This window comes from Arabidopsis thaliana, assembly GCF_000001735.4.
Source record: "Arabidopsis thaliana chromosome 1 sequence".
In the NCBI taxonomy this organism is placed as follows: domain Eukaryota; kingdom Viridiplantae; phylum Streptophyta; class Magnoliopsida; order Brassicales; family Brassicaceae; genus Arabidopsis; species Arabidopsis thaliana.
This window is the reverse complement of record NC_003070.9, coordinates 1542607-1568152: the sequence shown is the minus strand read 5'-3', so window position 1 is coordinate 1568152 and position 25546 is coordinate 1542607. Positions and strand designations below refer to the sequence as shown.

General features: G+C 34.4%; 7 protein-coding genes and 3 long non-coding RNA genes across 21 annotated transcripts; 5 read left to right on the top strand and 5 right to left on the bottom strand.

Annotated features, from left to right (window-relative positions):
• Positions 1-644: 644 nt before the first annotated feature.
• Positions 645-3662, bottom strand: KMS2 (vacuole membrane-like protein). 3 transcript variants are annotated; one of them, NM_100415.5, is made up of 8 exons: positions 3292-3662; positions 2790-3001; positions 2453-2531; positions 2048-2335; positions 1663-1811; positions 1425-1541; positions 1148-1327; positions 688-1054 (listed from the first exon to the last, which is right to left on the bottom strand). In NM_100415.5, exons 1-8 carry the CDS (start codon positions 3335-3337, stop codon positions 875-877), a joined length of 1251 nt encoding a protein of 416 aa, NP_563735.1. In that variant the 5' UTR covers positions 3338-3662; the 3' UTR covers positions 688-874. The 3 variants fall into 3 exon arrangements, with proteins under 3 accessions (NP_001321678.1, NP_001321677.1, NP_563735.1); NM_001331545.1 differs by having other exon boundaries at positions 645-1054; positions 2453-3001; positions 3292-3588; NM_001331544.1 differs by having other exon boundaries at positions 658-1054; positions 2453-3592.
• Positions 3663-3743: 81 nt separating this feature from the next.
• On the top strand, positions 3744-7475 carry AT1G05350 (NAD(P)-binding Rossmann-fold superfamily protein). Its single transcript, NM_100414.4, has 14 exons — positions 3744-4228; positions 4503-4571; positions 4650-4763; positions 4860-4988; positions 5073-5141; positions 5420-5575; positions 5748-5784; positions 5866-5948; positions 6126-6200; positions 6335-6409; positions 6530-6616; positions 6722-6840; positions 6958-7010; positions 7114-7475. The coding sequence occupies exons 1-14, from the start codon at positions 4148-4150 to the stop codon at positions 7260-7262; spliced, it is 1296 nt and encodes a 431-aa protein (NP_172027.2). The 5' UTR covers positions 3744-4147; the 3' UTR covers positions 7263-7475.
• Positions 7476-8235: 760 nt separating this feature from the next.
• Positions 8236-9375, top strand: AT1G05340 (cysteine-rich TM module stress tolerance protein). The gene is made up of 3 exons (NM_100413.4): positions 8236-8537; positions 8636-8777; positions 9029-9375. Exons 1-3 carry the CDS (start codon positions 8507-8509, stop codon positions 9072-9074), a joined length of 219 nt encoding a protein of 72 aa, NP_563734.1. The 5' UTR covers positions 8236-8506; the 3' UTR covers positions 9075-9375.
• Positions 9376-9407: 32 nt separating this feature from the next.
• On the bottom strand, positions 9408-10095 carry AT1G05330 (uncharacterized protein). The gene has a single exon (NM_100412.2). The coding sequence runs from the start codon at positions 9981-9983 to the stop codon at positions 9570-9572; it is 414 nt and encodes a 137-aa protein (NP_172025.1). The 5' UTR covers positions 9984-10095; the 3' UTR covers positions 9408-9569.
• A 209-nt stretch (positions 10096-10304) lies between these two features.
• On the bottom strand, positions 10305-14585 carry AT1G05320 (myosin heavy chain, embryonic smooth protein). 9 transcript variants are annotated; one of them, NM_001035896.3, is made up of 8 exons: positions 14394-14573; positions 14204-14259; positions 13253-13340; positions 11567-13162; positions 11286-11495; positions 11074-11208; positions 10825-10977; positions 10305-10728 (listed from the first exon to the last, which is right to left on the bottom strand). In NM_001035896.3, the coding sequence occupies exons 3-8, from the start codon at positions 13295-13297 to the stop codon at positions 10495-10497; spliced, it is 2373 nt and encodes a 790-aa protein (NP_001030973.2). In that variant the 5' UTR covers positions 13298-13340; positions 14204-14259; positions 14394-14573; the 3' UTR covers positions 10305-10494. The 9 variants fall into 9 exon arrangements, with proteins under 9 accessions (NP_001030973.2, NP_001321443.1, NP_172024.3 ...); NM_001331538.1 differs by lacking the exon at positions 14204-14259 and having other exon boundaries at positions 13253-13354; NM_100411.4 differs by lacking the exon at positions 14204-14259 and having other exon boundaries at positions 10309-10728; positions 14394-14585.
• Positions 14586-15565: 980 nt separating this feature from the next.
• On the top strand, positions 15566-17650 carry AT1G05310 (Pectin lyase-like superfamily protein). The gene is made up of 5 exons (NM_100410.3): positions 15566-16104; positions 16183-16354; positions 16735-16941; positions 17033-17292; positions 17382-17650. Exons 1-5 carry the CDS (start codon positions 15719-15721, stop codon positions 17536-17538), a joined length of 1182 nt encoding a protein of 393 aa, NP_172023.1. The 5' UTR covers positions 15566-15718; the 3' UTR covers positions 17539-17650.
• Positions 17651-20303: 2653 nt separating this feature from the next.
• On the top strand, positions 20304-23226 carry ZIP5 (zinc transporter 5 precursor). 2 transcript variants are annotated; one of them, NM_100409.5, is made up of 3 exons: positions 20304-21070; positions 21816-21965; positions 22590-23226. In NM_100409.5, exons 1-3 carry the CDS (start codon positions 20444-20446, stop codon positions 22893-22895), a joined length of 1083 nt encoding a protein of 360 aa, NP_172022.1. In that variant the 5' UTR covers positions 20304-20443; the 3' UTR covers positions 22896-23226. The 2 variants fall into 2 exon arrangements, with proteins under 2 accessions (NP_172022.1, NP_973762.1); NM_202033.1 differs by having other exon boundaries at positions 20355-21070; positions 21816-22937.
• Positions 23227-24059: 833 nt separating this feature from the next.
• AT1G04387 lies at positions 24060-24510 on the bottom strand. The gene has a single exon (NR_138706.1). It is a non-coding gene; the product is annotated as an other RNA (long non-coding RNA).
• Positions 24511-24758: 248 nt separating this feature from the next.
• Positions 24759-24996, bottom strand: AT1G04383. The gene has a single exon (NR_138705.1). It is a non-coding gene; the product is annotated as an other RNA (long non-coding RNA).
• Positions 24866-25184, top strand: AT1G04377. Its single transcript, NR_138704.1, has one exon. It is a non-coding gene; the product is annotated as an other RNA (long non-coding RNA).
• Positions 25185-25546: the final 362 nt, after the last annotated feature.

The following is a 25546-nucleotide window of genomic DNA, read 5'->3' as shown; positions in this document are numbered from 1 at the left end:
ATTTATAAAAAGTTATATGAAATTTCTTGCATAATTTTCGGGGTCTTTTTTATCTTTTATTTATTTCGTTTAACTGTTGAGATTTGTGTCTTCTTGCATGGAAAAAAAATACTTTAAAGACAGACAAACAGTTTAATTAAGTCTCTCGACTTTTATTCTTTGTCAGTTTCTGCGGTAATGAGTTCTCATTTGTCCCTTTCGTTTGTTACTTTTTGCGGTAAGCTTCGAAATTGATTTCGTCTTTTAAGACCATACTCTATATTTTTCAAGTAAATATTGTAGCCATTATACAGGATTTAGCTTTGGGACAAACCCCTTTTTTTGTTTTTTTTTTAACTCATACATCATATATCGTAGGCCAAACATTGAGTTCTTTTCAATAGCCATGTCTACGAGATAAAAATGGTAGGTTTTGGATCTTGAATCAACTAGAAACTTGGATTTCAAGTAAATTTAAGAACATTAAATGATAATTATATCGAGACCCTAAATTCCACTTCGATTTAACATGCTTATAGAGTATGGATTTACTTCGTTTTTATTTCCTGTACTACAAAATCGAGTAATTAAACATATACAAAAGTAACAAACCTCGGACATTGAAGATATTCTTTAGTATCAGAACAAATTTCAAAATTGATTATGGAAAATTAATCAATTTATTTCAACCATATAACATACATCAAGAGGTGAAACAAATCACATTTATAACTTTAGTTAGAACTTCCTTTCAACTTTCAATTGTTTTTCTATGTTTTTTTGTTCTTTCTGGACAAATTTGTTATGTTCTCAGATAAGACGAAATACAGTGATAATGTTTCTATGAAAGAAAGAAAAAAAAACCAAAGTTAGAAAAGATAAATAAATTTCTGGACTACTTAGATTTCTTTGAGGTCAGCGACGACTTGTTGGTCAAGGCATCTAGTTCTTCTTCTTGTTGCTTCTTTAGGTATCTCTGTGCAGTTGAAGTCACAATCTGGCCGAAGAAATTCAAAAGCATCAGCCACACGACTCCGTTCCACACGGATGCAAAAGAAAGATCCCATTTCTTGACCTGAACCAAGAAAAAAATCATCCAAATACCTCAAAATGCAGAACAATGCAAAACGGTAATGGACTAAGTAAAGAGAAACAAAAGATACGTTACATTGATATCAGAAGATACTGGAGGCGAAGCAATCAAGTACTTCTCTTTCATTAAGCGGAGTTTCGCTGTGAGCTCAGGCAATGCAGAAGCAAAACCGGGCACAAAGCTCAGAATATATATCAGCTCATTCTCTACCCAGTCAAGAAGCTGATTATTACAGACGCATATGATGAAAACCGTCTGCAAAAGATAAAATGTTGACAATGAGATGAAACCCAAAGAATGAGAACGAAAGTGACTCAAAACAAATAGGGTATTACAGAAACGCTCACAAAACCTGTATATGTGTCTTGATGATTGCCTTTCCAATCAAGGTTGCAAGGAAAAACTCCCAAAACGGTTTCTCGAATTGTCCACACATGATTCCAGCAAGGTCGAATAATGGGTTAGGAACCTGAATGTAAGGCAGAACGTAATTGTAATAAGCACATCATAAGTTTCCCGGAACCTTAAACACACACAAAAAGTCTATGCAAGAAGCATTGGATTGTTCAGACGACTCATCTAAAACATACCGAAGCAAGAATCAGGATTGTGAAGAAGTTGAGATATTGTGAATGCGACAATAACCAGCTTTTGATCTGATTTACGCGTTTAGCAATGAATCCGTTATCGTCACCAGAACATGTCTCCAATTCTTTCATTTTGCCACCGGAAAGACTTGCTGTATAAAGTCAGAGCATTAATAATCAATCTTGATGCAAAAACTGTTTCATCTCCTGTTCATGTACTAGATTTAAACTCGACACCTCTAAAACCATTTAATTCATTCCCACTTAGTCACTTAGATATAGCTCAAACATCAAGAAGCTTCTAAAACTGGGCCTCAAAGTAGATATCTTAACACTAACCATACACATTGAGTTGTCAATAAAAAAGGTCGGCAGAGTGAATTTTCACCTGCTCTGGAGATAAAGTAAGGAGGAAGTTCTCCCAACGCTGTTCCTAGACCCCATAGGATGGCTTCTATCTGAACCTGTGGTAGTATACTGCTAAGAGGAACTCCAGAAGAAAAAACTGGGGAGCCAAACTCGTGGCATGGTTTATCAAGCCATGAAGGGCTTCTCTTCAACTGAATTGTATCATATATAGCACTCTTTAAATCGACTCGCCCGCACTGCATTACTTTTATGGTAAATAAAGCAATATGGGGACCCAAATAAAGAACAAATGTATGCAAACCAGATCCTGGAATCATAAATAAAAGAGAAAAGAGAACTATGTTAGTAACATCTCAGCAATAAGATAAACCGGAAATAAGAAACTGACACAGAATGTCCTGGAGGGAGTAAAACATATTCTTACCAAGACCAATTGATGATGCAACACCTAAGAATATCCACCATAGTCCAAACCTGGTGTACTCAGACAGTTCTTCAACATGCTGCACGAGGAGAAAATTAGAAAATTTTACCGTTTTCTTCATCTAAGAAAACAAAAGAAGCTGATAAACTAAGAATGAAACAAATATATTGATCATCACTCATGTCTTTCGATATATGCTCTTATCCCCAATTTCAATAGCAGTAGAAAAGCCGTAGCTGTAGGATTTCTCATCCAGAAGCTTTCGGAGATTTCTTATACCAAGCAAAGAAACATCACTAGCTAAACCTACAGACAGCAACAGTCTGAATCTGTTTACCTTGACGTGAGGCCCATCTAGGGTCACAAGAAGAGCTGCAAATGCAACAAAAATGCTACAAAAAAGTATAAGCCAGCCAACATTTGCAAGAAGGTAAGAGGACCATCTTCTAACATAGAGAAAAACAGCAACAACAAATAATCTCAAGGTTTTGAATGGTTGTGAGGTCAATGTCAGTTTTTCAAGATCCTGTTGATGCTTTTCACGCAAACCTGCAAAACCCTTAGACCTATTAGTCGCCAATGTAAGAAGTGCTATATCGTTAACATTAACACTCAAGTCACTTTAATTTCAGATTCTAAGAAATTAAGGGTCGGCTCATGATTCAACCAAAGACCGAAAATTTCTGGTCTAATCATAACAACTGGATAATCATCCAAGGGAATCGCACACAGATGTATATTTCTAAACAATGTATGCATCGATTACAGAATTTTCAATGCCGCAACTATAAACCCTAAAGTTTCAAATTTTAGGAACAAAAACAGAAAAAGAAGGGCACCTGAGATCGCAGGAGTTTTAGAAGAAGCTCGATTTCCATAACCCATATCTCTTTCGCATGCTACGAATCAATAAACCCCTAATCTGAATATGAATTTTCAGGTGCAACTTCTCGTCGAGTCTCTACTGAAGAAACTGGTCTCTGATTCTACAAGATGTGTCCGTCAGACAGGAAATTAGATGAAGAAGAGCATTGGGTCTGAAGATTTTGGATGGATTGAGAAAGGATCCATCAATCTCGATCTCCTATGTTTAAGGTATGCGACCAAAATCAGGTTCCCGTTTTGTTGGATGTGATATGGCGCATTCTATTGGTTCTTCTCTTCGGTTTACCGGTTATTTATAAACCGGTTCCAAAAGAACCACGTGTCATTTCATAACGTGACAAGGAATCAAAGGCTATAGGAGATGTTAGTTTTTTTGTTTTTTGTTTTGTTAGTCTTTATCAACTTCGTAACGACCCAAGCTTGGCCCATTGTGATCTACAAATATTCATTTTGATCTACAAATTTTTTTAAACGGGCTTTCTAAAGCTACCGTGGCGGTGGCTCGTTCGTCATCCGTCATCTTAAGCGTTCCCTGAAGATACGTGACAAAAATTCTAGGAGAGTGCAACCGTATACGTGAACTAATGGGCTATTTTGAAGGCCCAGTGTGATCCACAATCTTTAAAACAGACCGGATAAATTTATGTTCCTTCCTTGTTATTGCGGTCAACTTTTTTTGTTTTTTTTTGTTTGGTGAAATCAATAACGTCTTTGGCTTTAAACCTTTGTGACTTTGTGTACAAATTCCGGAGTGTCTCTCTCCCAAATCAGCATCGCAGATTCGATTTCTCATCCTAAGAGAGCTGAAAAATGGAGGTTGGATTCAAGGCATTGCTCGATGATCTTGACGTTCTCGAGAAATCTCTCTCAGATCCGGCTCTGATCAACAAGGTGTTTGGGTTTTTACTTCCGATCTCGTTTTTCTTAACGCTGTGAATTTGCTTAGTGAATGATTTCTTCCAATACTGTTGATTCCTCGAGGAATTAATACTCAAATTGCGTTTCATGGATTATGATTTTTCCGTTGGGAATTTTCACATGCATTGGTGTTTACGAGTATATCTTTGTATTGATTTGAATCTGGAATCTCCGAATTAATTTCACTTAGCCTTTTGTTGTTTGCATTGCTTATGAATTCTCCTGAAAATGTGTTTGGGCTTTGCAGCTGCGATCACATGTTGAGAATCTAGCCACTCTGTCTAAATGTAATCCTCACCGGCGTTCCAAAGTCAAGGTCTTTGCCTTGTATTGACAAATTCTCCTCATTTAAAGTTATCTTCTGTAAAACGTTTCTGATTTCAATCTATTGCAGGAACTAAGCTCGGAAGTGGTAGATAGTAATCCTTACAGTAGGCTTATGGCACTTCAGCGGATGGGCATTGTGGACAACTATGAGAGAATTAGAGAGTTTTCCGTCGCCATTGTTGTACGTATTTCTCTCCTTGTTTTTTCTTTTATGATATTTTCCTTGTTTAGCTATAAGTTTGTTCATTAAGTAAGGAAAGGATGATCTAAATGACAGGGAATTGGTGGTGTTGGAAGTGTTGCGGCTGAGATGCTTACCAGATGTGGTATTGGTCGTCTTTTGTTGTATGACTATGACACTGTCGAACTAGCTAACATGAACAGACTGTTTTTTAGACCGGACCAGGTACTCAATTCTCATTTGAGTTCTGCAATACATATTTTCGTCCCTTTCGTATTGTTTCTGATCTCCGGATAATTGTGACTATAGGTTGGTATGACAAAGACTGATGCTGCTGTCCAAACCCTTGCAGAAATAAACCCTGACGTAGTTCTTGAAGTAAGTTTTCTACATGATGAGGTTAAAACTAGTTCAATGGCCATTTTTACATCATATTTACTGGAAACTAAAAAGTCTATGGATTTGCCCAAACGGATGTGTTCGATTTAGACTCATTACGTATTAAATGGGAGGTCTATGGTGTATGATGTATGTATGTATCCTTAGGCTCTTTTTGGTTAATTTATTTATGTTGTTTACTGCGGAACATTATTAGCTTCCCACCTACAGAATTCCTGAGTCACCAATTTATGCTATTTCTATTTTTCTTCTGCTAGAGTTTCACAATGAACATAACAACAGTGCAAGGCTTTGAAACCTTCACGTCCAGCTTGACAAACAAGTCATTTTGTCCTAGCAAAGAGGGCGGCAGTGGTGTGGATCTTGTTTTGAGTTGTGTCGATAACTATGAAGCAAGGATGGCTGTCAACCAGGTAGCTGTTACTTCTTTCTCGAAAAGGCTTTTTTGTTACAAATTCCACAGTTCTTACTTCACCATCGAGCATTTTTGATCTTACATTCTACATAATTCAATTAGTTGGGAATGGAAAATATATAAAATATTCTAGATTGGCTCTGATTTGAGTTTATTCTTATGAAATATAGGCATGCAATGAGTTACGTCAAACATGGATGGAGTCAGGTAAATAGTATGCTAATAATTATATGTACTTCTTTTTTTCATTTCTCTTTTGGCTAACAAAAAAGGTGATATTTTGTGCAGGTGTATCCGAAGATGCTGTTTCAGGTCACATACAGCTCTTGGTTCCCGGAGAAACTGCTTGTTTTGCTTGTGCACCTCCCCTGGTATGTTTTTTTCCTTCTTATATCACTCTTACAACTCTAACCTATAATGCCCTGCATTAATTAGTGCTTGAGGAATGTATCAGTGGAATATGGGTGGTTTTAAGGATTCTGTGATCCAGGGTATTGTTAATACTACTTTTTGGATTTTCTCTAAGCAATCTCTTTACTCTGTGGTAGGTCGTGGCATCTGGAATTGATGAACGGACACTTAAACGGGAAGGGGTCTGTGCTGCATCTCTGCCAACTACTATGGTAAATTTCATACCACCTTACAATACAGTTCAAAATTTGGCTATGTTGACTATTTATCAAGTTTTCTGCTATTGCTTTTGTTTATTTAAGCGCTATCTATATATTTTAAGACTCTTGTTTGATTGTCAATTCAGGGTGTTGTTGCGGGGCTTTTGGTTCAAAACTCTCTCAAGTTCTTACTAAATTTTGGTGAAGTTTCTCCATACTTGGTATAGGCTTTGCTTCCTCCAGCTCTCCTCACAGTTAACACTTTATAGTTTATCACAGAATGATTATAATTTGAATCAGTTAAAGCTTACTAGTTTTATGCCCGTTACTTGATCCCACAGGGTTATAATTCACTGAAGGATTTTTTCCCAACCATGAAAATGAGACCAAATCCACAATGCTCGAATGTAGCTTGTCTAGAGCGGCAGGTAACCTGATTAAATGCAACCACAAAACTATCTCAGCTTGTCTTTGTTTTGCGCCTTTTGTTTCCATCCATGTTCTGGTGAAAAAGTTGAAATCCCAAAATGCAGAAAGAATATATGCTTGCAAAACCAGAAAGGGATGCTGCTGCTAAAGCTAAGATGGAAGCTGATGCATCCACAACTATCGATGAAGGTCCACTCCATGATGATAATGAGTGGAACATAAGGTAATAACTCAGTGAATTAGTTAAAAATCAAAATTTGTATTTTTGTTATCATATTTTCTCCTTTCCAGCCATATTTGCAACAAGAAATCTGATGTGTATCTCATGTCTTTTTATCAGTGTTGTCGATGATGAAAATGAGAAGGATACTACAAAAGCTGCCTCAAGTTCAGGTTACTTAAACTTGGGACTCTATGTGCTATCCATGTGAAAATGTATCAAATATAAGTCCTGTTCTTCTGACTGTTATCTAAATTGATCCTGTGTTATGTGTAGATACATTACCCGAAGGGCTTACTCGGGAGCTTCCAGTTGCAGATGAGTATGAGAAAGCAATAGCCATAGCCTCAGGGTCAGGAGAAACAGAGGAGGAAGATGACCTTGAAGATCTGAAGAAACAGCTCGAAGCTCTCAACGCTGCTTGAGTCTTTATGAGGGAGAAAAAATAGTTGTTTTAGCATATTTATACATGAAAGAGGCTACAAGTGCAATTGTGTATGCAAAAAGAGTGTGTTAGGATTGGTAAATTGGATCTCATGGACATATAAACGTTTTTGATGATGACTTCTCCCGTTTTTTTAGTTGTTACCAAAGACAAAAAGATACAATTTTGAAGATGTTTCATGGATTTATTGTCATAATCATCCGAACTAGAACTTAGAAATTCAAATTAGAAAAAGATTTTGTCCAATGATGATGATCCAAGTTTGGTTTGTAATGTGTAAACCAGCTTTTTTGGAGGTAAGATATTAATTGCGCGGGGAAATCAACTAGATGACGTGTGAATCGCGAATTACAATTACGTTTTTGGATGGAGAACTGTCTTTTTTTTCCTTTTTATATCCCTAAAATACTTTTTTGTACATTCATTTATATCAGGAAAAACAGAGTTGTAACCAAATTATTACAGAGATATTCAAAGATATTTCAACCTATCAACTAAAGATGACGTGTATATTGAGAATGGCAATTGCGTTTATGAGTGGGAAACCAAATTATTTCATTAACATGATCTTTAGGAATACCGCTAATAAGAGATTACTAATCACTATTTGAGGTTTTAATTTAAATCTTTGTAGTCCTGATTTTGAATATTTCGTTTTAGCTAAATCAGCTCCAATTTTTCCCAGTTATCGTTTGTCGAATTCATATTACTGTTAATTTAGTTAACTTCCGAAGACTATTAGTACATGATTCTTCAACAAAGCAAATAAAGAAAAGAATCTTGATGTCGTTCTCTCAACAATTCAACAAAACTTGGTCTCGACGACTCGACCGTGTGAGATGTTTGAGAAGTCAGAACACCACACGTGTCGACATAAAGCCCGCACCACGCACGCTTTTCGTCTGGATATATCCAAATTACTTTACAGAAATCATTTGTATTGTTTGTTAATAAAAACTTTGAACCACTTTGATTACTATATTATTTTTTTGGAATTTATTCTGGTGACATTAATGTTCTATCCTCCACGCGGTTCTCATAAACCGACTTGGCTTCTTTATTTTTCCTTTATCTTTCTCTATATATTTACACACACACGCATTTGTGCAGAGATATTCAAAGATTAGAAACATTCTTGATAGATACAAAAAACATTTTTCAGACACAAAATCATAAAATCTTTGCCTTTAGTAGATCAAAGTTCTTTACATTAATCGTTAGAAGATGAGCCAGTACGATCACAACCAGTCTGCAGGTAAGAAAATTTTCTCTGTTTTTATTTTTTGTTGCCTTTAACCATTAACGTTATCTTAAGAATATTTGTAAACTCTTTATGTATATTATGTAACGTAGGAGCTAACCCACCGCCACCGATGTCTACCTGTACATCACCACCACCGCCGATTGGTTACCCGACTAACCAACCGAGTCATGGTTCGGTAGCTCAGGGTAAAGTGGAAACCAAGTCTAAGGGTGACGGATTCTTCAAAGGCTGGTAAGTACTTATCATGAAATTATGCAACTTTATGCTTCATCATAATTATCCTTAATGGGCCAATATATTAAAGCCCAAAAAGCTTATTTTTTATTTTTAAAAAATTTGCGATCTTATCATGAAATTATGCAACTTCATAATTCAACATAATTTATGCTTAATGGGCCGATATATTCAGCCCAAATAGGTTATTTCTTTTTCTAATTTTGATATATCTGATTTGTTTTTTTTAATGGAATCTTTGCTTGTAGTCTTGCGGCCATGTGTTGCTGTTGTGCCCTGGACATTTGCTTCTAAGCCATTTGGGAATTGGGATGGTCTATTTATGACGAGTTTATGTGAATGTGATGTGAATTATTATTATTCTCTCCAGCCTTATTGTATAAATTCTCTATTTTTTGTTTATTATTTTCTTGTAATACTTTGTGAGACGAACATATTATGGTTTGTATTTGGATCTCTACTCTCTAGTACTTAAATTAATTTGTCTTGCTCTTGGATTGGTATAGTTAATAGCTTTAATCTCACAGAATTGCGCGTTTTTCTAATGATTTTCTGCAATTATAACAATAGATGAATCTAATTATTACAACTCATATAGAAATCTCTAAATCATCAAATACCAATTGTTGCCTCTGCTTTACGAAATACTTTTTATTATTAGGGTTAACACAATTTGAAGCTCAGAGATATCTTTAATCGAATTGAAAAGACAAATCCAAATTTTTTTGGTTGAAAAAAAAGGAAAAACATAAAACTAAAAGTCTATGATTTTCTTCCAAGTAACAAGCCCTACGGTTGTTGGGATTCGGTTTTCTGTGAACCGGCATGGTTAAGCTGGACCGGTTTTAACGTAACTTCGGCCATCAACTTGAAAACTCCAGTGAAGTCCTCATCAAGCGGTCGTGTCGTCTTATTAACGTACAAAATCAAGTCATTGACCAAGAACTGAGCCTCGAATGCATCTATTCCAGCATCCTCGGTAAAGAATTCGTAGAGTTCAACTAACTCATAACAATCTTCGTCTTCCCAGACGAATTCATAGACCGAAGTTGAGAAGGAGATCTCTAACGGAGAAGATCCTTTTCCGAGAACCTTGACCTCGACATGAACAAAAAAATCTTCAGCTTCTTCTCGTGGTTGGTATTTGATGTAATGGTCGAGTTTCGTTAGGTCAAAGGGAGGAGTGTTGTTGTGATCAGCCATGGTTAGTTTTACTTTCAGAAAGAAATAAAACAGAGAGCTGTGATTTGTTTGCGTGTGTGGTGTGAATTGTGAAATTGAGGTGTCTACTGTGTCTATTATATATAACCAAAACATTTAATCCTTTTTTTTGGATTGAAATTGGACTCTCTTTTTCCTTTTTTTTTTACTTCCTTATTTATCTTTTAAGTTTCCTTTTTCCTTAAAACCCTTAAGGACCTGCAAATCATATCAAACAATATCTCGCTAAAATCTAAAAATAACTGAAAATCGGAAATAAAGTATAGATTTCCGTAAGACACGTGATAATATTCGCATAAATCTAATGGCTTTATCATTTTTCAATTCAATTTCGATGAACGGTTTCCAAATTCCAACGATATTGTTAGAATGAATCAGATTCTAGTGTGGTCTTGCTTGGTCAATAAGAAATAAAAGTATGGTAGAAGCAAAAATTCTTAGAACCACGAAACAATCAAACAAACAAATCTTTCATAAATATAACAAAAAGAAATCAATAATTTTTCCCAACAATGATACCTAGAATGACAGAGACAAGAGCCACTCCAAGTGCGATCTTCAATGTCATGAGATGCCATGTTTCAGCTTTCTGAATCATAACGTGCCCTGAAGACGAAGCAGCATCCAAGTTCTTCTTGATCTTAGTTTGCTTTGGATTTGAAAAAGATAAGTCACTGTCTCGAGATTTCACTTCTACTTCTTCCTCTTTTCCCGTAGACTCAGTTTCCTGCAAATTTGGTTTCTACATCAACAGAGCATTCTTTCGACATTTTGTATAGAAAAGAAATTTAACGAAGATGTGGTTATGTTTTATATGGCTAACCTTAGATTTAGCATCTGCAAGCTTCACTTTCTGTTCAAGCTCATTCAACTTCGATTCGAGATGAACGATCACAGATTTTTTAGCATCAAGCTCTTCTTGTGATTTCTTTAAAGTAGCTTCCAACTCTGAATGCTTATGAGACAAGGCTTCTTTCTGTTTCCCCCACAGAAGAAAGTATCATAACTCAAGAATATATACTAAGCACAATTAGATATAAAGTTAGAAGAAGCTAAAGAAATATTTATTAACCTGTTCAGAAATGGCTGTGTGAGAAGCTTGAAGCTCTTTATGAAGCTGAATTGCTTTCTCTTCAAGCACATCTCGGTCACTCGCCTTATGTTTATGTTCCTGCAATTTTGAGGTCAATTCTGCTACTTTTTCCACCTGAGATAAAAAAAGACAGAAAACATCATCAATTAGTGACCAAGTAAGTATTCAAAATGTTGTCCAAAAAGTATTACCTCTTCTTTCAAATGTATTTCTACTTGTTCAAATTTTGACTCCAACACCGACTTTTCAGCAACCAAGGCACTGAGCTTCTCGATTTGGGATACCATATCATCGGATTTAGACTTGTCTACTTGGAGTTGTGCTTGAAGCTTTACGAGCTCATTCTTTGTGCTCTGATATATCTCATTGACTTGGTTTTTCTCTTCTTCAAGGGAAGAGATCTACAACAGAACAAAGTGTCATTCTTTCATGATATCAGATGGTTTATTAGTACCTAAAATGTATTGTTTACCTGTGATCGTAGTCTTTCTCTTTCAGAAGTAAGCTGTTTTGTTAGATCTTCTATGGTTATCTGAAGTTCTTTAGCTTGTTGATATTTCTCAGCCTCTAAAACAGAGAGCTTAGCCTGAAAATCGTCGGTCTCTGACCCTTGATTTGCTAGTTTCTGGTTCAGCTTTATATTCACTTCAGCCAAATCTCCATTCTCTTTCTCAAGCTCTTCGATTGTAGACTCAAGAGTGTTAAGTTTCAACAAAGCCTCTTCTACCTCCACTTTTCTAGTATCAGCAACTCCAGATGCTTCAAGAACCTGCCTTTTGTGCTCCTCGATTACGTTTTCATGGGATTTCAACTTTGTAATCAAGTCTTTAGCTTCTGTGTCTTTCTGGTTTAACTTTTCGATTGCGGTTTCCTTCTCAGAATCCAGATATCCTTCAAGTTCTTGAATCTTGATCTTGAGCTGGTTGTTTGTATCTGCTAGTAACTCATTCTCCGCAGACGACTGATCAAGTTCTTCTTGCAAAGACAGTGATTGACCACATGCTTCAGCCAATTTCCCTTCATATACTCTTATTTTCTCCTCGAGATCTTTTGATTTCTCAGTCAAAGACTTGGCCTCTGTATCTCTGCTACTAAAATCCTCCATTGTCTTTTGAACTTTAAGCTCTGAGTGTTTATGCAAAGCTTCAAGCTCTATGCTTCTTGTGGTAGCTTCGTCTATTTCTCTTGCTTGCTTCTCAAGTCTCTCTTCAGAGGATTTCAGCTTCTCCATCACAGCATTAAGATTTTCTGACAAGTCCCTCTCTTTCTCCATTGCAACGCTTAAAGTAGCTTCAAGGCTCGAGTTTTTCACTTGTATTGCTTCCAAGTCTTTCAATTTTTCCTCTGCTTTCTCTAGTTTTAACTGAGATGTTTGGAATAGACCTTGTAGTTCAACGCTGCGCTTAGTACTCACATTTCCAATATCTTCATGCTCTGCACCTTTCTGCAAAGCAATTCTCAAATCTTCTTCAAGCTCTGAGTTTCTCGCCGATGATTGGTTCAAAGATGACTCCAATTTACTTACCTTTTCTTGGTATTCCTGCATCTGAATGCTCGACTTCTTTCCTTCCTCTTCAGCCACTATCAAAGCAGATTTTAATTCAGATACTTTCTCGGATAATTCCTCCAAAGATTTCAGTTTCTGCTCAAGAACAGAGTTTTGGGACAAAGCTTGAGATAAAAGAGCATCTGTTTTGGAGTATCTTTCATCTGAAATCTTTAGTTTCTCTTCAAGTTCTGATGCACTTTGCTTTTGAAGCTCTTCAAGTTTCTCTGCCTCTAAAGCAGAAATTCTTATCCTGTCCTCCAACTCTATCATCTTCTTTCTCGAGTTCTCAAGCTCGAGACCTAACCCATCAAAAGCTTCCTTAACTTCAGTTAGTTCCTTATGTTTAACATCATGTAACTGCAAAGCATCTTCTAAAGACTTCAACTGCTTCTCTGCTTTCTCATCATCATCATCATCATACTTTTTGTTGATCCCTTCTTTCTCAACTTTTACAAATCCACCATCAAATATTGTATCCTCCTCTTCTTTCTCCATGACAGTATCTTCCTTTGTCACTTCCTGTAACAAATCGTCACAATACTTAATCTTCTCCAAGAACTTTAAGCAAAATTTTCATCTGAGTTACAAGAAACAAAGATCATTCATTACCTTAGCTTGAGGGACGTCTGAACTCACTTTTGTTGCTTCTTCCATAGCTATAATCAAGCAATTCCTCTTATTTTGTGTTCTGCAACCGCTGAGAATTTAAGGCTTTAAATTGGTGTTAAAGAGTATACTTTTTGTATATATGAATGAAATGTCACACGTTAAAGTCTCAATAATCAACAAGAAATATGATCAAGTTCAGTTGAACAATCCAACCGCAACAATTTCATTGTTTAAAGCGAAAAATAAAGCCCTAACTTGCAAGAAAACCATTTCCCCAGAGATTATATAAAATAACTAACAAGATAAGATAATCTCCTTGTGACGACAGAGAGCATATATATACATTGTTTATATTCAATAATACGATATTCAATGGTGGATTTATTATTGCCAACAACATTCTTTCAAATATAATAAGAGAAAACAGAATTGAGAAGGTTTGGAAGATCTCCAAATAAAGGTCAACGTCTGTATTTTCACAAGTTTTTAATCTGGCTAATAGGTTTATGATCATCTAAATTACAATGTGATCAAACTTTATGATGTCAATAAATAAAAACTACCCAACAAATAAAAAAAAAACACATATTAAATGCTCACCAAACTAGTAGCTCTCTTATAAGAACATGTGGAATTCTAACCAAAAATTTGATTAAAAAAAAAACATTATCATAAATTAAAAAAAATGAACACTATATTAAAGCACTTGAATGATCTTGCAGGCGAATAAAATTCAAAAATAAAAATAAATTCGACTAAGCTAAAAGACTCACAAAACCAGTTACATCAATAAAGACATCTCTTGAAAGTTGCACCTAAATCTTGAAAGAAATCAAATCAAAGATTTACCACATACCATTAAATTTTTAATAGTACAATCCAATATGGAAAACTAACGGCGATTAATATAAACAAAGAATTTGAGTTTCTCAAAGAGACGTTGAGTTTTACCACTAATACTTGAAAAGATGATCGATCGAAATCTGAAATTCGGAATTGTCACGATCCTACAATATATAGTTCCAAATCCCGAAATTGAAAAACAGAGACAACTTGGATCAAAGATCAATTATATAAGTTTTTTTAAAAAAAGATAAGAAAAAATATCATAAAAGACCAGAAGAGGTGTGGATATGCTTACTTGAAGGTGCTGAATCGAATGTACTAATCTGTTTCTTTTCCGGTATTTTTCTAATAAGATTTCATATTTTTCGGAGATCGGAACAAATTTAGTCACAAAATGCAGAAAGAGAAGAAGATGAAGAGATGTAAATGGGAGAGAGAGAGTCTTTTTATTTGAAAAAGAAAATGTGGAGAGGGAGTGGGTCTCTTTGTATATCATTGAAGGATAGTTATCTAAATTTCCATTATGCCCCTTCTTTTATTCATAGGGTTCATTTGCTAACAAGTTTTTTGGGTGTTTTATTCAGTAATTAATGATCCATATTCGGTGATACATATGCGTTATTGACTAAGACAATCAATAGACTAATAAATAGACCATAATGGTTCTACGTAATTACAAAATTTGGATCGGGGTATCAAAAAGAAACTACATAACTAGTGAAACGATAAAAACACAATATATACTTGCAAATATTGGGACCTTTAATTTCACTTCTTATATTCATTAGCTTACAATCTTATATGGTGAACGTGTATGCGAGATAAAATTTCACACAAGATTTATTTTCACATGGGATGTTAGATGCTTCATTTCTATTTATCTTAGTTATCATAAGGCTGTGGACACTGGACGGTATATATATATAGTCAGATAATCAATCAACAAAGTTAAATGCATGTGTACTCAACTTCCAAATAATGAGGTTTATTGAATTATAGTTGTATAGACTCAGTAATAACGAATCATTTCTAACTTACGTTTTTTTTGCTGTATTTCTTTTTGCATAGTGAAACATTATAACAACAAAACATCAGAGCTGAACAGATTTTGTTTGATAAATGATTAGTATGGCATTCTATAAAATTGCTTTAAGTAGATGACTATTTTTTTTCTCTTAATTTTTTGTTGCACATTATACATATAGCTAGCATAATCACTTTATTAGTTAGAAACATGAAAAATGATATATCATTTATCACCTTCTTTGTTTACATGTGAGATAAAGTACTCAGAGTATATATATTGACAATGGGTTCTCAAATATATTATACAAACGAAATTGATATTCACTTTTTTTTATTCTAGTAAAGGCTATGAGCCTTTTTGGTAGGTGGATCGAGATAGTTTAATATTTGTAAGAAAGCAAACATTAGCAAAGGGTAATTTGCAAGGCATTCCAACAAATCCTTACACTTCATGCAATTTCATATTTCATATTTGTTCGTATAAATAACTCTCTTATGCATCATCTTATTCATTAAGTTCCTTTTATCCTTTCCCTCTCAAACCCCTAAATCAACCAATCAAAGTTTCACAGAATTATCTTCTATTATTCAGGTATGAAAATAATCTCATTATCCATATCCATAGGTATCGCAATAATTGCCGTTCTGGCATCTAAAACTCTCTTTAAAACACATCCTGAAGCTTTTGGTATCAAAGCAATATCATATTCATTCAAGAAATCCTTATGTGATCACCATCACCATCATCATCATCATCATCATCACCACCACCGGCATAAACCTTCGGATACCAAAAGAAAGGTATCAATATGCGACGATTTCCCTAAAAATATACCTCCATTGGACACCGACACAACATCCTATCTCTGCGTGGATAAGAACGGTTGCTGCAATTTCACGACGGTGCAATCGGCCGTGGACGCAGTGGGGAATTTCAGTCAAAGAAGGAACGTGATTTGGATAAACTCCGGCATGTACTAGTATGTTGTCGATTTAGTTACTACAATAACAATTAAGAAATCTATATAAGTAAATGATATATAAGTATTGCATGGCAGTGAAAAAGTGGTGATTCCGAAGACTAAACCAAACATAACGTTGCAAGGACAAGGCTTCGACATTACAGCCATTGCGTGGAACGACACTGCCTACTCAGCTAATGGCACATTTTATTGTGCCACGGTCCAAGTCTTTGGTTCTCAGTTCGTCGCTAAGAACATCAGTTTCATGGTAATTTCATTAATTTATCAATTAACATATGTACTTAAATAGAAACTAATCAAGGGATAAAATCAAACATGATATGAAATGGTTACTATAAACAGAAACCGGTAATCAATTGTTTCGATTTAGTACAGTTTTGATTTCAATTTCTTATAAAACTATAGCTTTAGTTTGAAGTATATTTTTGAAAGATGTTGCTTTAATCGGTTTGATATTTCCTCTCTCGGCTTTTTCTCGGTTTGGTTACCATATGGTCGAATTAGTGTTCTCTTCTTTACTCGGTTTTCTCATAATTTTTTTGGTACGCTTTCCTTTAATTTAACCGGATAAGGTTAACTAGTATCAACAAATTAAAGATAACTTTACCGTGATATATATTGTGATAGAACGTGGCACCGATACCAAAGCCAGGAGACGTAGGAGCTCAGGCGGTGGCAATAAGAATCGCCGGAGATGAATCAGCGTTTGTGGGATGCGGTTTCTTCGGAGCACAAGACACTCTTCATGACGATAGAGGTCGTCATTACTTCAAGGATTGTTACATTCAAGGATCCATTGATTTCATCTTCGGCAACGCTAAGTCTCTCTATCAGGTAATTTATATATTTTTTATTAGGTTACTTTTTGTGTTTTGGTTTAATGGCTCCAATATAATTAAGTTCCATGTTGTATTGTGATGTGTAGGACTGTCGAATAATATCAATGGCTAATCAATTGAGCCCAGGTTCAAAAGCAGTTAACGGAGCCGTGACTGCAAATGGGCGTAGCTCCAAGGACGAGAACAGTGGCTTCTCCTTCGTCAACTGCACAATCGGTGGAACTGGTCACGTGTGGCTAGGTCGTGCATGGCGGCCTTACTCACGTGTGGTTTTCGTTTCCACTACTATGACCGATGTTATCGCACCCGAAGGCTGGAACAACTTCAACGATCCCTCTAGGGACGCGTAAGTACAAAACACAATTTTTCTATAAATTTGTTTTTTTGTTATAAGGAAGGTTGATTAATACTAAGTGACATTGTTTTTGTTTACAGGACTATATTTTATGGAGAGTATAATTGTTCGGGTCCAGGAGCAGATATGTCAAAGAGAGCACCATATGTTCAAAAACTTAATGAGACTCAAGTTGCTCTATTAATTAACACGTCTTTTATTGATGGAGATCAATGGTTACAGTTTTCTGACCTTTAAAGGAAATATATCAACCAAAACTCGTTGGAATATACTCTTTTTATATATCTTGAATCGGAACATTATGATTGGAGAAAGTGCAATTTTTACCAATGATTTAAACTGAATCATTGCAGGTTAAAGTTCAAAATGGTTAAAAAATTATTTATATATATATGATACATAACCTCCAAATTATAAAGATTACAATCGAATTGAAAAGTCTCTAGGAACAAATTAGAAATAGGTACATTAATTGTTGACGACAACGACGACTATCCAATTGTGACTACATTAATTTTACTAAACCGATAAAATAGATCCGGGTTCGGACTTTACCGGTTCGGTTCAATATATCAACATACGACATGCGATCACAACGGAGAGCACCGCCGCCGGAGTATTCGCCTCCGATATACGATCTGTTCCACTTAGATTCACACTCGATCTCTCGAACAGACGAAGAAATCGTCTATCTCTCTTCTCAACAGATTTCCTAATTTTTGTCTCTATGGATTTTGTTTCCGTAAAGAAGATACATCTTTTTGTGTAAATTGTCTTGTAGAAAGAAACATTGATTCAGTAGAGAAATAGGATAAATCAATCTCTGTACTTAAAACAAAAGTATCATATATCATTCGTCACAACCACACAAAGTTGTTGAAACTCAGTTTCAAAGTTTGAACGATTAATTATGCAGTCTTCAACTGCTGACTTTTGAGAAGATTATTGATTTGTCTCAGGAATACAAAATTGTCAAAGTGATTCATTATAAATGGCCCCATTCATTAATCATCCGACGGCTTTCACGTTATATAGGGTTTGGCACTCATATATCGATGGGCTATATGCTACTTGTCTCGTCTAACTTGGAAGAAGAAAAAAAAAGTTTTATCTTCTAATGAACCAATGGATATCAAAACTTGGATTTTGAATACATGCAAACATTACTTGAGTAAAGTATCAAAAACTTCATTACCGAAGCTTATGATATAGTAATTGAATTCGTACTATTGCCATAATAATAATAAAAAATTCATGTACTACCACAATTCAAAGTAGAGACAAATTACTATATTAAACTCTGAAGGTATTTGTGTGCCGTTGACACAAATAAAATTATCTTAGTATGTTTTTATTTTGAGGCACAAATTAATGATCAAATCGTTAAAAGATGAATTCTGGGAAGTATATACTGAGTGGATATTTTCATTTTTGTTGGTAGATAATATCCCTCAAATCAAATCAGCAGTATTTCTTTTCTTGTAAAAGGTTTTCAGCATATTAGATGAGATCCACAAAAACAAATATCTACACATCATAAAGCAATAATTCTTTGCCAAAAAACAAAAAAGCAATAATTAATTTCGCTAAAAAAAGCAATAATTAAAGAAGTTAGAAATTCCTGAGTTTTGGGGAAAACAAAACTCGTGATTTTTAAAGCTCTTCCAGGTTGGACGAGATATATAGTACTGTAGTCTCTTGTGATTTTTTGTGCTATATTTTTGTGTATTGCGTCGCATATGTATGACCATGCCGCATGGTATGCAGCAACTACAAAACATTCAATTTTAATTTGTACGAAGTCCGAATGCAGTAAACATATGTACTATGTAGTAATGTCACACGATTCTGAAATAAAACATATCATGGTCAATAATCAAGATGACATCGATGCCATTTTAGATGATTTTAGCTCTGGTTTATTAAGACTTGCATCTTTTCAAAAAAAGCAAAATATCTATGCGTAGACCTAAAGGTAACAGGATAGAGATTTAGATAGAATTATTAAATAATACGTAAGACATACATGTTAAAGTCCAAATCGAGGAAAGGGAAATTGGGAAAATAGAGTCATAATATCGACATAATCAGACGTTTGAGTCGGTTGACTTCACATGTGCTTAAGTAAAGAGAGAAGGGAAATTGTGTTTTAGATAGTTCCGTACAATTTATGTCGACATTCTCTCGACATATAGTTAAGCTCTTTATTTTAGTGTTTGTTAAGATATAATCGTATTTTTTAAAGTATTCACGAGAAAAACAGTTTCATAGTTACACGTAGCATGTATGAACGTAGTAGAGGATCTTTCTCACTTTTAAAAATCTATTCCCTAAAGATTCGATTTTTCTTTTATTTCATCCCCTCAAAGTAGCTCTCAACTATCTATAATTTAATTTTTAACAAAAAAAAATAAAAAATTAGTAGCTCCAAGACTAACTATTTGTAGTTTTGTACCATGGCTAAAATTTTTAAAACAACATGTTCGATGGCCGCATACGCATTTCCCTTTTCTTATCAATTTAAAATTAATTATTGTTTAGATTCTTCGCGAATTTGATTACACAGATCACATGGGCCATTTGATCATCATGACCAAAATGATTGCGAATAATCGATTATTATTTGTTTATGTTCGAATGAGGATAGACAAAAAATTCTGCTCAGTTTTTGACAACCTCGAGTAAGTTATTTTAGAATCATTTTCTTGAATCACATCTATTACAAATTATTTATGAAATATACAACTAACGTTCATTCGTTTTTATTTAAAATTTAAATGTTTTAATTTATTTCGAGGGACAAAAACAAATACGGGCCTAGTGATTTTTCATGTATTTTCTTCTTTGAATTATGGAGTCAAACTTGTTTGAGTTCTACAGAGAAAAAAAAGCAAATTAAAATAAATATTGAATGTCATATTAAAGTATATAATATAACAAAAAATTAAAGAAATAAGTCTTCTCTTAGAACAGCACCTGTTAAAATATAACTATATAACTGTGTAACACACACTTTGAGATAAATACATCGATCACTCCCAATCTCCCCCCGTATTTTGTCCTTTATTCTTCCATTCTTCGCGTCGTCATCATTTATCATTATCATCGAGAAGAGATTCAAATTCAAACCCTAATCGATAAGATGAGAATCACACAAAACGTCAAGCTCTTACTCTTCTTCTTCTTCTTCATCTCCTTCCTCTTCATCGCCGTATCCGCCGGCGAGTCTAAATGCGAGTGTTCACACGAAGACGACGAGGCAAACAAAGCCGGAGCAAAAAAATACAAGATCGCCGCAATTCCTTCCGTTCTGGCCGCCGGAGTTATCGGCGTTATGTTTCCGTTACTAGGCAAGTTCTTCCCGTCGCTTAAACCGGAGACGACTTTCTTCTTCGTGACGAAAGCCTTCGCCGCCGGCGTAATCCTCGCAACGGGGTTTATGCATGTGTTGCCTGAAGGTTACGAGAAGCTGACGTCACCGTGTCTGAAAGGAGAAGCCTGGGAGTTTCCGTTCACAGGCTTTATCGCGATGGTCGCTGCGATTTTGACTCTTTCCGTTGACTCTTTTGCCACGTCGTATTTCCATAAAGCGCATTTTAAAACGTCTAAGAGGATTGGTGACGGTGAGGAACAAGACGCTGGCGGTGGCGGTGGCGGTGGAGACGAGCTCGGGTTGCACGTGCATGCTCACGGTCACACGCACGGGATTGTTGGCGTGGAATCTGGTGAATCCCAGGTTCAGCTTCACCGGACTCGAGTTGTTGCACAGGTAATTAACTAATTTATTAATTAATTACTTTAATTGACCTCTGTTTTCTAAACTTTCTTAAAGGAAAAAAAGTTAAATATATATGACCATGTTGAGAATATGTCACTGAATTTTCATTTGCCTATTGTTTATTTTTTTCTTCGTCAACTTGTTTTTGTTTTTCTTAAGTAATTTTGTCGTCAACTTCCATATTTAGCATTTTGTAGATTATATACTCTTATTTTTTTTGGTTGATTATGTACTAGTCTGGTTTGACATAATAAAAAGAACTATATTTTTTAATTGAATTATATAAAACTTACATATATCATTAATATATATATCATATAGTTTTTCTTTATGTAAATTAAAATTTTAAGGTCCATGGTTTTTTGGTCCTGGCGGGTAAAAGATTCTTGGGAGAAATTTGTCCACATATTAATTATAGGGTCCCCAAAAGATAAAGCCAGAAAAACCAACTCTTGCTCTTAATAGAGTTACTGGTAATAGTCATACGGGTTGTATCATATAAGTATAAGTTTGAAGTGAAAGTGAGTCAACAAAATGTCGGAAAACCTAAAATTAGATCAAGATGAAATCTTTTCTTGTGTATGAAACTGTGCATAAAAATAGAGATACAATAATAAGTGATGGGTCCATATGAGGCCACATGAGTTTGCATGTAGATTCCATAGAATCCTAATCCTTTTAGCTTTATGTAAAAAGTGAAGCTAATTACTTAATAATTTTGATAACTATAAAATAGGTGTTGGAAGTGGGAATAATAGTACATTCAGTGGTAATAGGAATATCACTGGGAGCATCACAAAGTCCAGACACTGCCAAAGCTCTCTTTGCTGCTTTAATGTTTCATCAATGCTTCGAGGGTCTTGGTCTTGGTGGTTGCATCGCCCAGGTAATTATATCCTCTCTTTTTTCATAATTTTCTTTTAATAGAAGAATCATAATTAAGATCAATATACACAAAACAGGTATAGTTTTCATTGATATTTATCTATTGATTTTTGCGTCCATCTTTTCGGCTTTCTTTGACTTATCTCTACTCTCTACCACTTGCAAATTTCAAACAGTGACTTATTTTTTCAACATATACATTTAACCTTTTTTTGTCAGATATTTATATATCTTCACTAAATTACAAAAAAAAAACACTATAAAGTTTAAAATGAATTAGACCAGACAGAGTTATTAAAAATTTTTTTGGTAGAATGCATCCAAGAGTTGAATATATGCTCTGAATGCATGTTTGACAAAAGATGTATAGACAATCTATTGTTTTGTCAAACATTTGACATAATCAGATAAATAATCTGACACACTCTAAATTATAACATCGGACCTGGCTTACTTATATGTGTCTTCTAAACCAAAATCTAAAGTTATTTTGGATGTAAACGAATTCCTTTATAACAAAATAAGTGCATTCAAGGAAAATTAATCTACGAATTTAGCTGATTAATTCATAAAGTTACTCTCAATTGTGTGTGTCTCTGATCTTTTTAACTCATATCTTTCGCAGGGAAATTTCAATTGTATGTCAATTACAATAATGTCGATCTTTTTCTCTGTAACGACGCCGGTAGGAATCGCGGTTGGAATGGCAATTTCAAGCTCTTATGATGATTCGAGTCCAACGGCTCTGATCGTACAGGGAGTCCTTAACGCTGCATCTGCAGGCATCCTCATCTATATGTCTCTAGTGGACTTTCTCGCAGCAGATTTTATGCACCCTAAGATGCAGTCTAACACTAGACTTCAAATCATGGCTCATATCTCTCTTCTTGTTGGAGCAGGGGTTATGTCACTTTTAGCTAAATGGGCTTAAATGGGCCTACCATTATGCAATATGGAATTCAAAATGACTCTACTACAACCAATTCACTAATAGATGACACGTTATATGATTCACTTATAGTTTATAGTCTTTGTTTTTTTTTGACACAAACTTATAGTTTATAGTCTTGTTTCATACAAATTATATACCCTTCTCGTTTCTTGACAATTATTGGTTTCAAAATTTTGTTTTTTGTTTCATTTTATCGTTTTATGTTTTTAGTGTAAACTTGTAAACAAAATTCAAGTTTTAGTTTCCTATAGTTAAAGAGAAAAATTTAAAGTGTATTAATAAAATGTATGGTCAAATATATAAATCCCTTATTGGAGTGAATTTTATTTTCAAGATGACGGTTACACTGCCAAGTGCCAACGAAATGTTAGTAGTTCGATTCTTCTAAGTAGGTGAACAGAAAGTTGGAAAAATGTTCCGGTGTGAACTTTACTGATACTGATAAAAAAAAAAAAAAAAAAAATCTTTACTGATAAAGATCTCAAAAAAAAATAAAAAAAATTGAACGTTGACTGTTTGTTGACAAAGTAAACGTTGGCCGTATCTAGATATCAAAATTATAAGATATCATACGTGTTTAGATGAAATTTGACAAATAGATGGAGATTAGTATCTTACTGACTTTTACAGTTACTGAAAAAGAAAAGAGTGAAATAGGATAGTTTTTAGAGTATCTTTTTAAAAAATATTTTTACATTCTAGAGATCCTAACATTACTAATTAGCTATGATTTTTTTAATCACTTTGGACAAATTCAGAAAAAAACCATTATCCTTTTCTTTTGTCATCCGAAAATAATCCATTATCCTTGTTAATCGCAATGGATAATGTAAGAAAAGAAAAGAAAACATAATATTTGTTGCAAAAAATAGAATTAAATACGTTTTGTGACTGACAAAATACTGTTAGAAAAGCTTAACAGACTGTGGATAAAACACAACTTAACCAAAACTGAAACGTTTTATCTATTACAAACAAAGGAAATAAAAATAAAAATCATATGGAAAAGAATCGAAAATCAAGCAAATAAAATCCATTTGCATTAAATGAAATCGAAATTAAGCAAATTATAAATAATATGTAAAATCCAGTCAGAAATATAATTAAAAAATAAAAAGAGTAATTAATTAAAATGTTTTTCATCTCCGGCAGAACGAGAGGAATCATCTTCTTCTTCTTCAACCGCGATTGATTCTCACGCGCGCATGAAGACGACGATCTCTCCAAGTGTTAACCGCCGCGCGCCGCTTTTTCCGGAGCGGAGAAGGATCGACGGAACCCAACGGTGGCGGCCGTCTCTTTCTGCCATTTCCGAAGACGGATCCACCACCGTATTCGCCGGAGAAACTCATCGCTCTTTTGGTAAATTTGTAGCCAGAGAAACGACGTCGTTTTCCCGCAGATATACGACACTGAAGAGCGCCTGGTATAATTCATGATTTTTCTATTTTCCAATTCATTTTATTTGCTGATGTTTTGTAGATGATGATGACATTATCATAAAATATTTGTTTGATAGTATATATGAGAAATATGAATTTTGGTTGAATGCGCGCAGGAGAAACGCAATCACATACCATATAGCATCGCCAGGGTTTGCTCCTTCTCCGTTCATGTATTAAAAGGTATAGTGTGTATTCTTCTTCACCTTCTGTAACGTCAAAAGGTTTTTACGTAGAACCCTAATTTAAACGAATTAATTTCTTGTAATTGTTTCGGGAGCCTTAATTGTTATATTTAAAAAAAAAACTGTTTTATATTTAGCGGACCCATATGTAAATAGTGCTTTTTTTTTGAACAATTCATGATTTTTCATATGGTTTTAAGTTTTAACGTTAGAGAAGTTTATGTAGTGTTATGTAGAGGCTATGTTGTTGAACTTTTCTACAGTTTCGATCTTATCTACAAATTATATTGATCCAAGTTAATCTTACCCCAAAAAGATAGTTCAAAGATGTTGGTGGACATTTCATCACGATAGATGTCTTATTTTGTGTGTTTGGATTTTGGGGGTTGTTTCATGTGAAATTCTCCTCTCTGCATACAAATATCATCACATAATGGTTAGGAAAGGGCTCAAAAAGCCAAAGAAATAACTTGTCTGAAAATTATCAAGCATTATCTGATTTAAAATGCTTGAGGCTCTAAATCCTTCAAGTGTTGTTTTGCTTGCCTGATCCTCCGTGTCAGTTTATTTTTAAGTTCCACATGTTTGATACTGAAGCTAATAATTTATCGCTGTTAGGGTAACATGTGTAAATGATACATTATCATCATAGATATTATGATTCTATATATTACAAATGATGATTATTCTGATAAATATGTGTATTGTTAGAAGTAGAATATTTCACAAATTTTGAATTGCTAAATTGATTTTAGATATTATTATGAATTCATAACGTTTGTGTATTTATTTTGTATTTTTCATTTTTGTATTGATTTATATATATAATTTTTAAAAGACTACACTAATAATAATAACTTTGTTAACAAGAGTGAAAATTTATTTTGGATTGATTGTTTTTTGTAATTTTATCTTCTATAACTACTGTGAAATAGATATCTATAGGTATTTAAATAGATTTTGGTGAAAGATATTATTGTTTTGTTACTTTAATTATATCTAC

Excerpts from the sequence above, each read along its gene's own strand:
- KMS2 (NM_100415.5), bottom strand. The coding sequence starts at position 3,337 with ATGGGTTATGGAAATCGAGCTTCTTCTAAAACTCCTGCGATCTCAG. Across the intron at positions 3,002-3,291 it reads TAAAACTCCTGCGATCTCAG|GTTTGCGTGAAAAGCATCAA; the intron begins GTGCCCTTCTTT and ends AGGGTTTTGCAG. Across the intron at positions 1,542-1,662 it reads CAATCCTGATTCTTGCTTCG|GTTCCTAACCCATTATTCGA; the intron begins GTATGTTTTAGA and ends CCTTACATTCAG.
- AT1G05350 (NM_100414.4), top strand. The coding sequence starts at position 4,148 with ATGGAGGTTGGATTCAAGGCATTGCTCGATGATCTTGACGTTCTCGAG. Across the intron at positions 5,949-6,125 it reads TTGCTTGTGCACCTCCCCTG|GTCGTGGCATCTGGAATTGA; the intron begins GTATGTTTTTTT and ends ACTCTGTGGTAG. Across the intron at positions 6,410-6,529 it reads GTGAAGTTTCTCCATACTTG|GGTTATAATTCACTGAAGGA; the intron begins GTATAGGCTTTG and ends TTGATCCCACAG.
- AT1G05340 (NM_100413.4), top strand. The coding sequence starts at position 8,507 with ATGAGCCAGTACGATCACAACCAGTCTGCAG. Across the intron at positions 8,538-8,635 it reads CGATCACAACCAGTCTGCAG|GAGCTAACCCACCGCCACCG; the intron begins GTAAGAAAATTT and ends TATGTAACGTAG. Across the intron at positions 8,778-9,028 it reads GACGGATTCTTCAAAGGCTG|TCTTGCGGCCATGTGTTGCT; the intron begins GTAAGTACTTAT and ends CTTTGCTTGTAG.
- AT1G05330 (NM_100412.2), bottom strand. The coding sequence starts at position 9,983 with ATGGCTGATCACAACAACACTCCTCCCTTTGACCTAACGAAACTCGAC.
- AT1G05320 (NM_100411.4), bottom strand. The coding sequence starts at position 13,297 with ATGGAAGAAGCAACAAAAGTGAGTTCAGACGTCCCTCAAGCTAAG. Across the intron at positions 13,163-13,252 it reads CAGACGTCCCTCAAGCTAAG|GAAGTGACAAAGGAAGATAC; the intron begins GTAATGAATGAT and ends GATTTGTTACAG. Across the intron at positions 10,729-10,824 it reads TTGCAGATGCTAAATCTAAG|GAAACTGAGTCTACGGGAAA; the intron begins GTTAGCCATATA and ends CCAAATTTGCAG.
- AT1G05310 (NM_100410.3), top strand. The coding sequence starts at position 15,719 with ATGAAAATAATCTCATTATCCATATCCATAGGTATCGCAATAATTGCC. Across the intron at positions 16,105-16,182 it reads ATAAACTCCGGCATGTACTA|TGAAAAAGTGGTGATTCCGA; the intron begins GTATGTTGTCGA and ends ATTGCATGGCAG. Across the intron at positions 17,293-17,381 it reads AACGATCCCTCTAGGGACGC|GACTATATTTTATGGAGAGT; the intron begins GTAAGTACAAAA and ends TTTTGTTTACAG.
- ZIP5 (NM_100409.5), top strand. The coding sequence starts at position 20,444 with ATGAGAATCACACAAAACGTCAAGCTCTTACTCTTCTTCTTCTTCTTC. Across the intron at positions 21,071-21,815 it reads GGACTCGAGTTGTTGCACAG|GTGTTGGAAGTGGGAATAAT; the intron begins GTAATTAACTAA and ends ACTATAAAATAG. Across the intron at positions 21,966-22,589 it reads TTGGTGGTTGCATCGCCCAG|GGAAATTTCAATTGTATGTC; the intron begins GTAATTATATCC and ends TATCTTTCGCAG.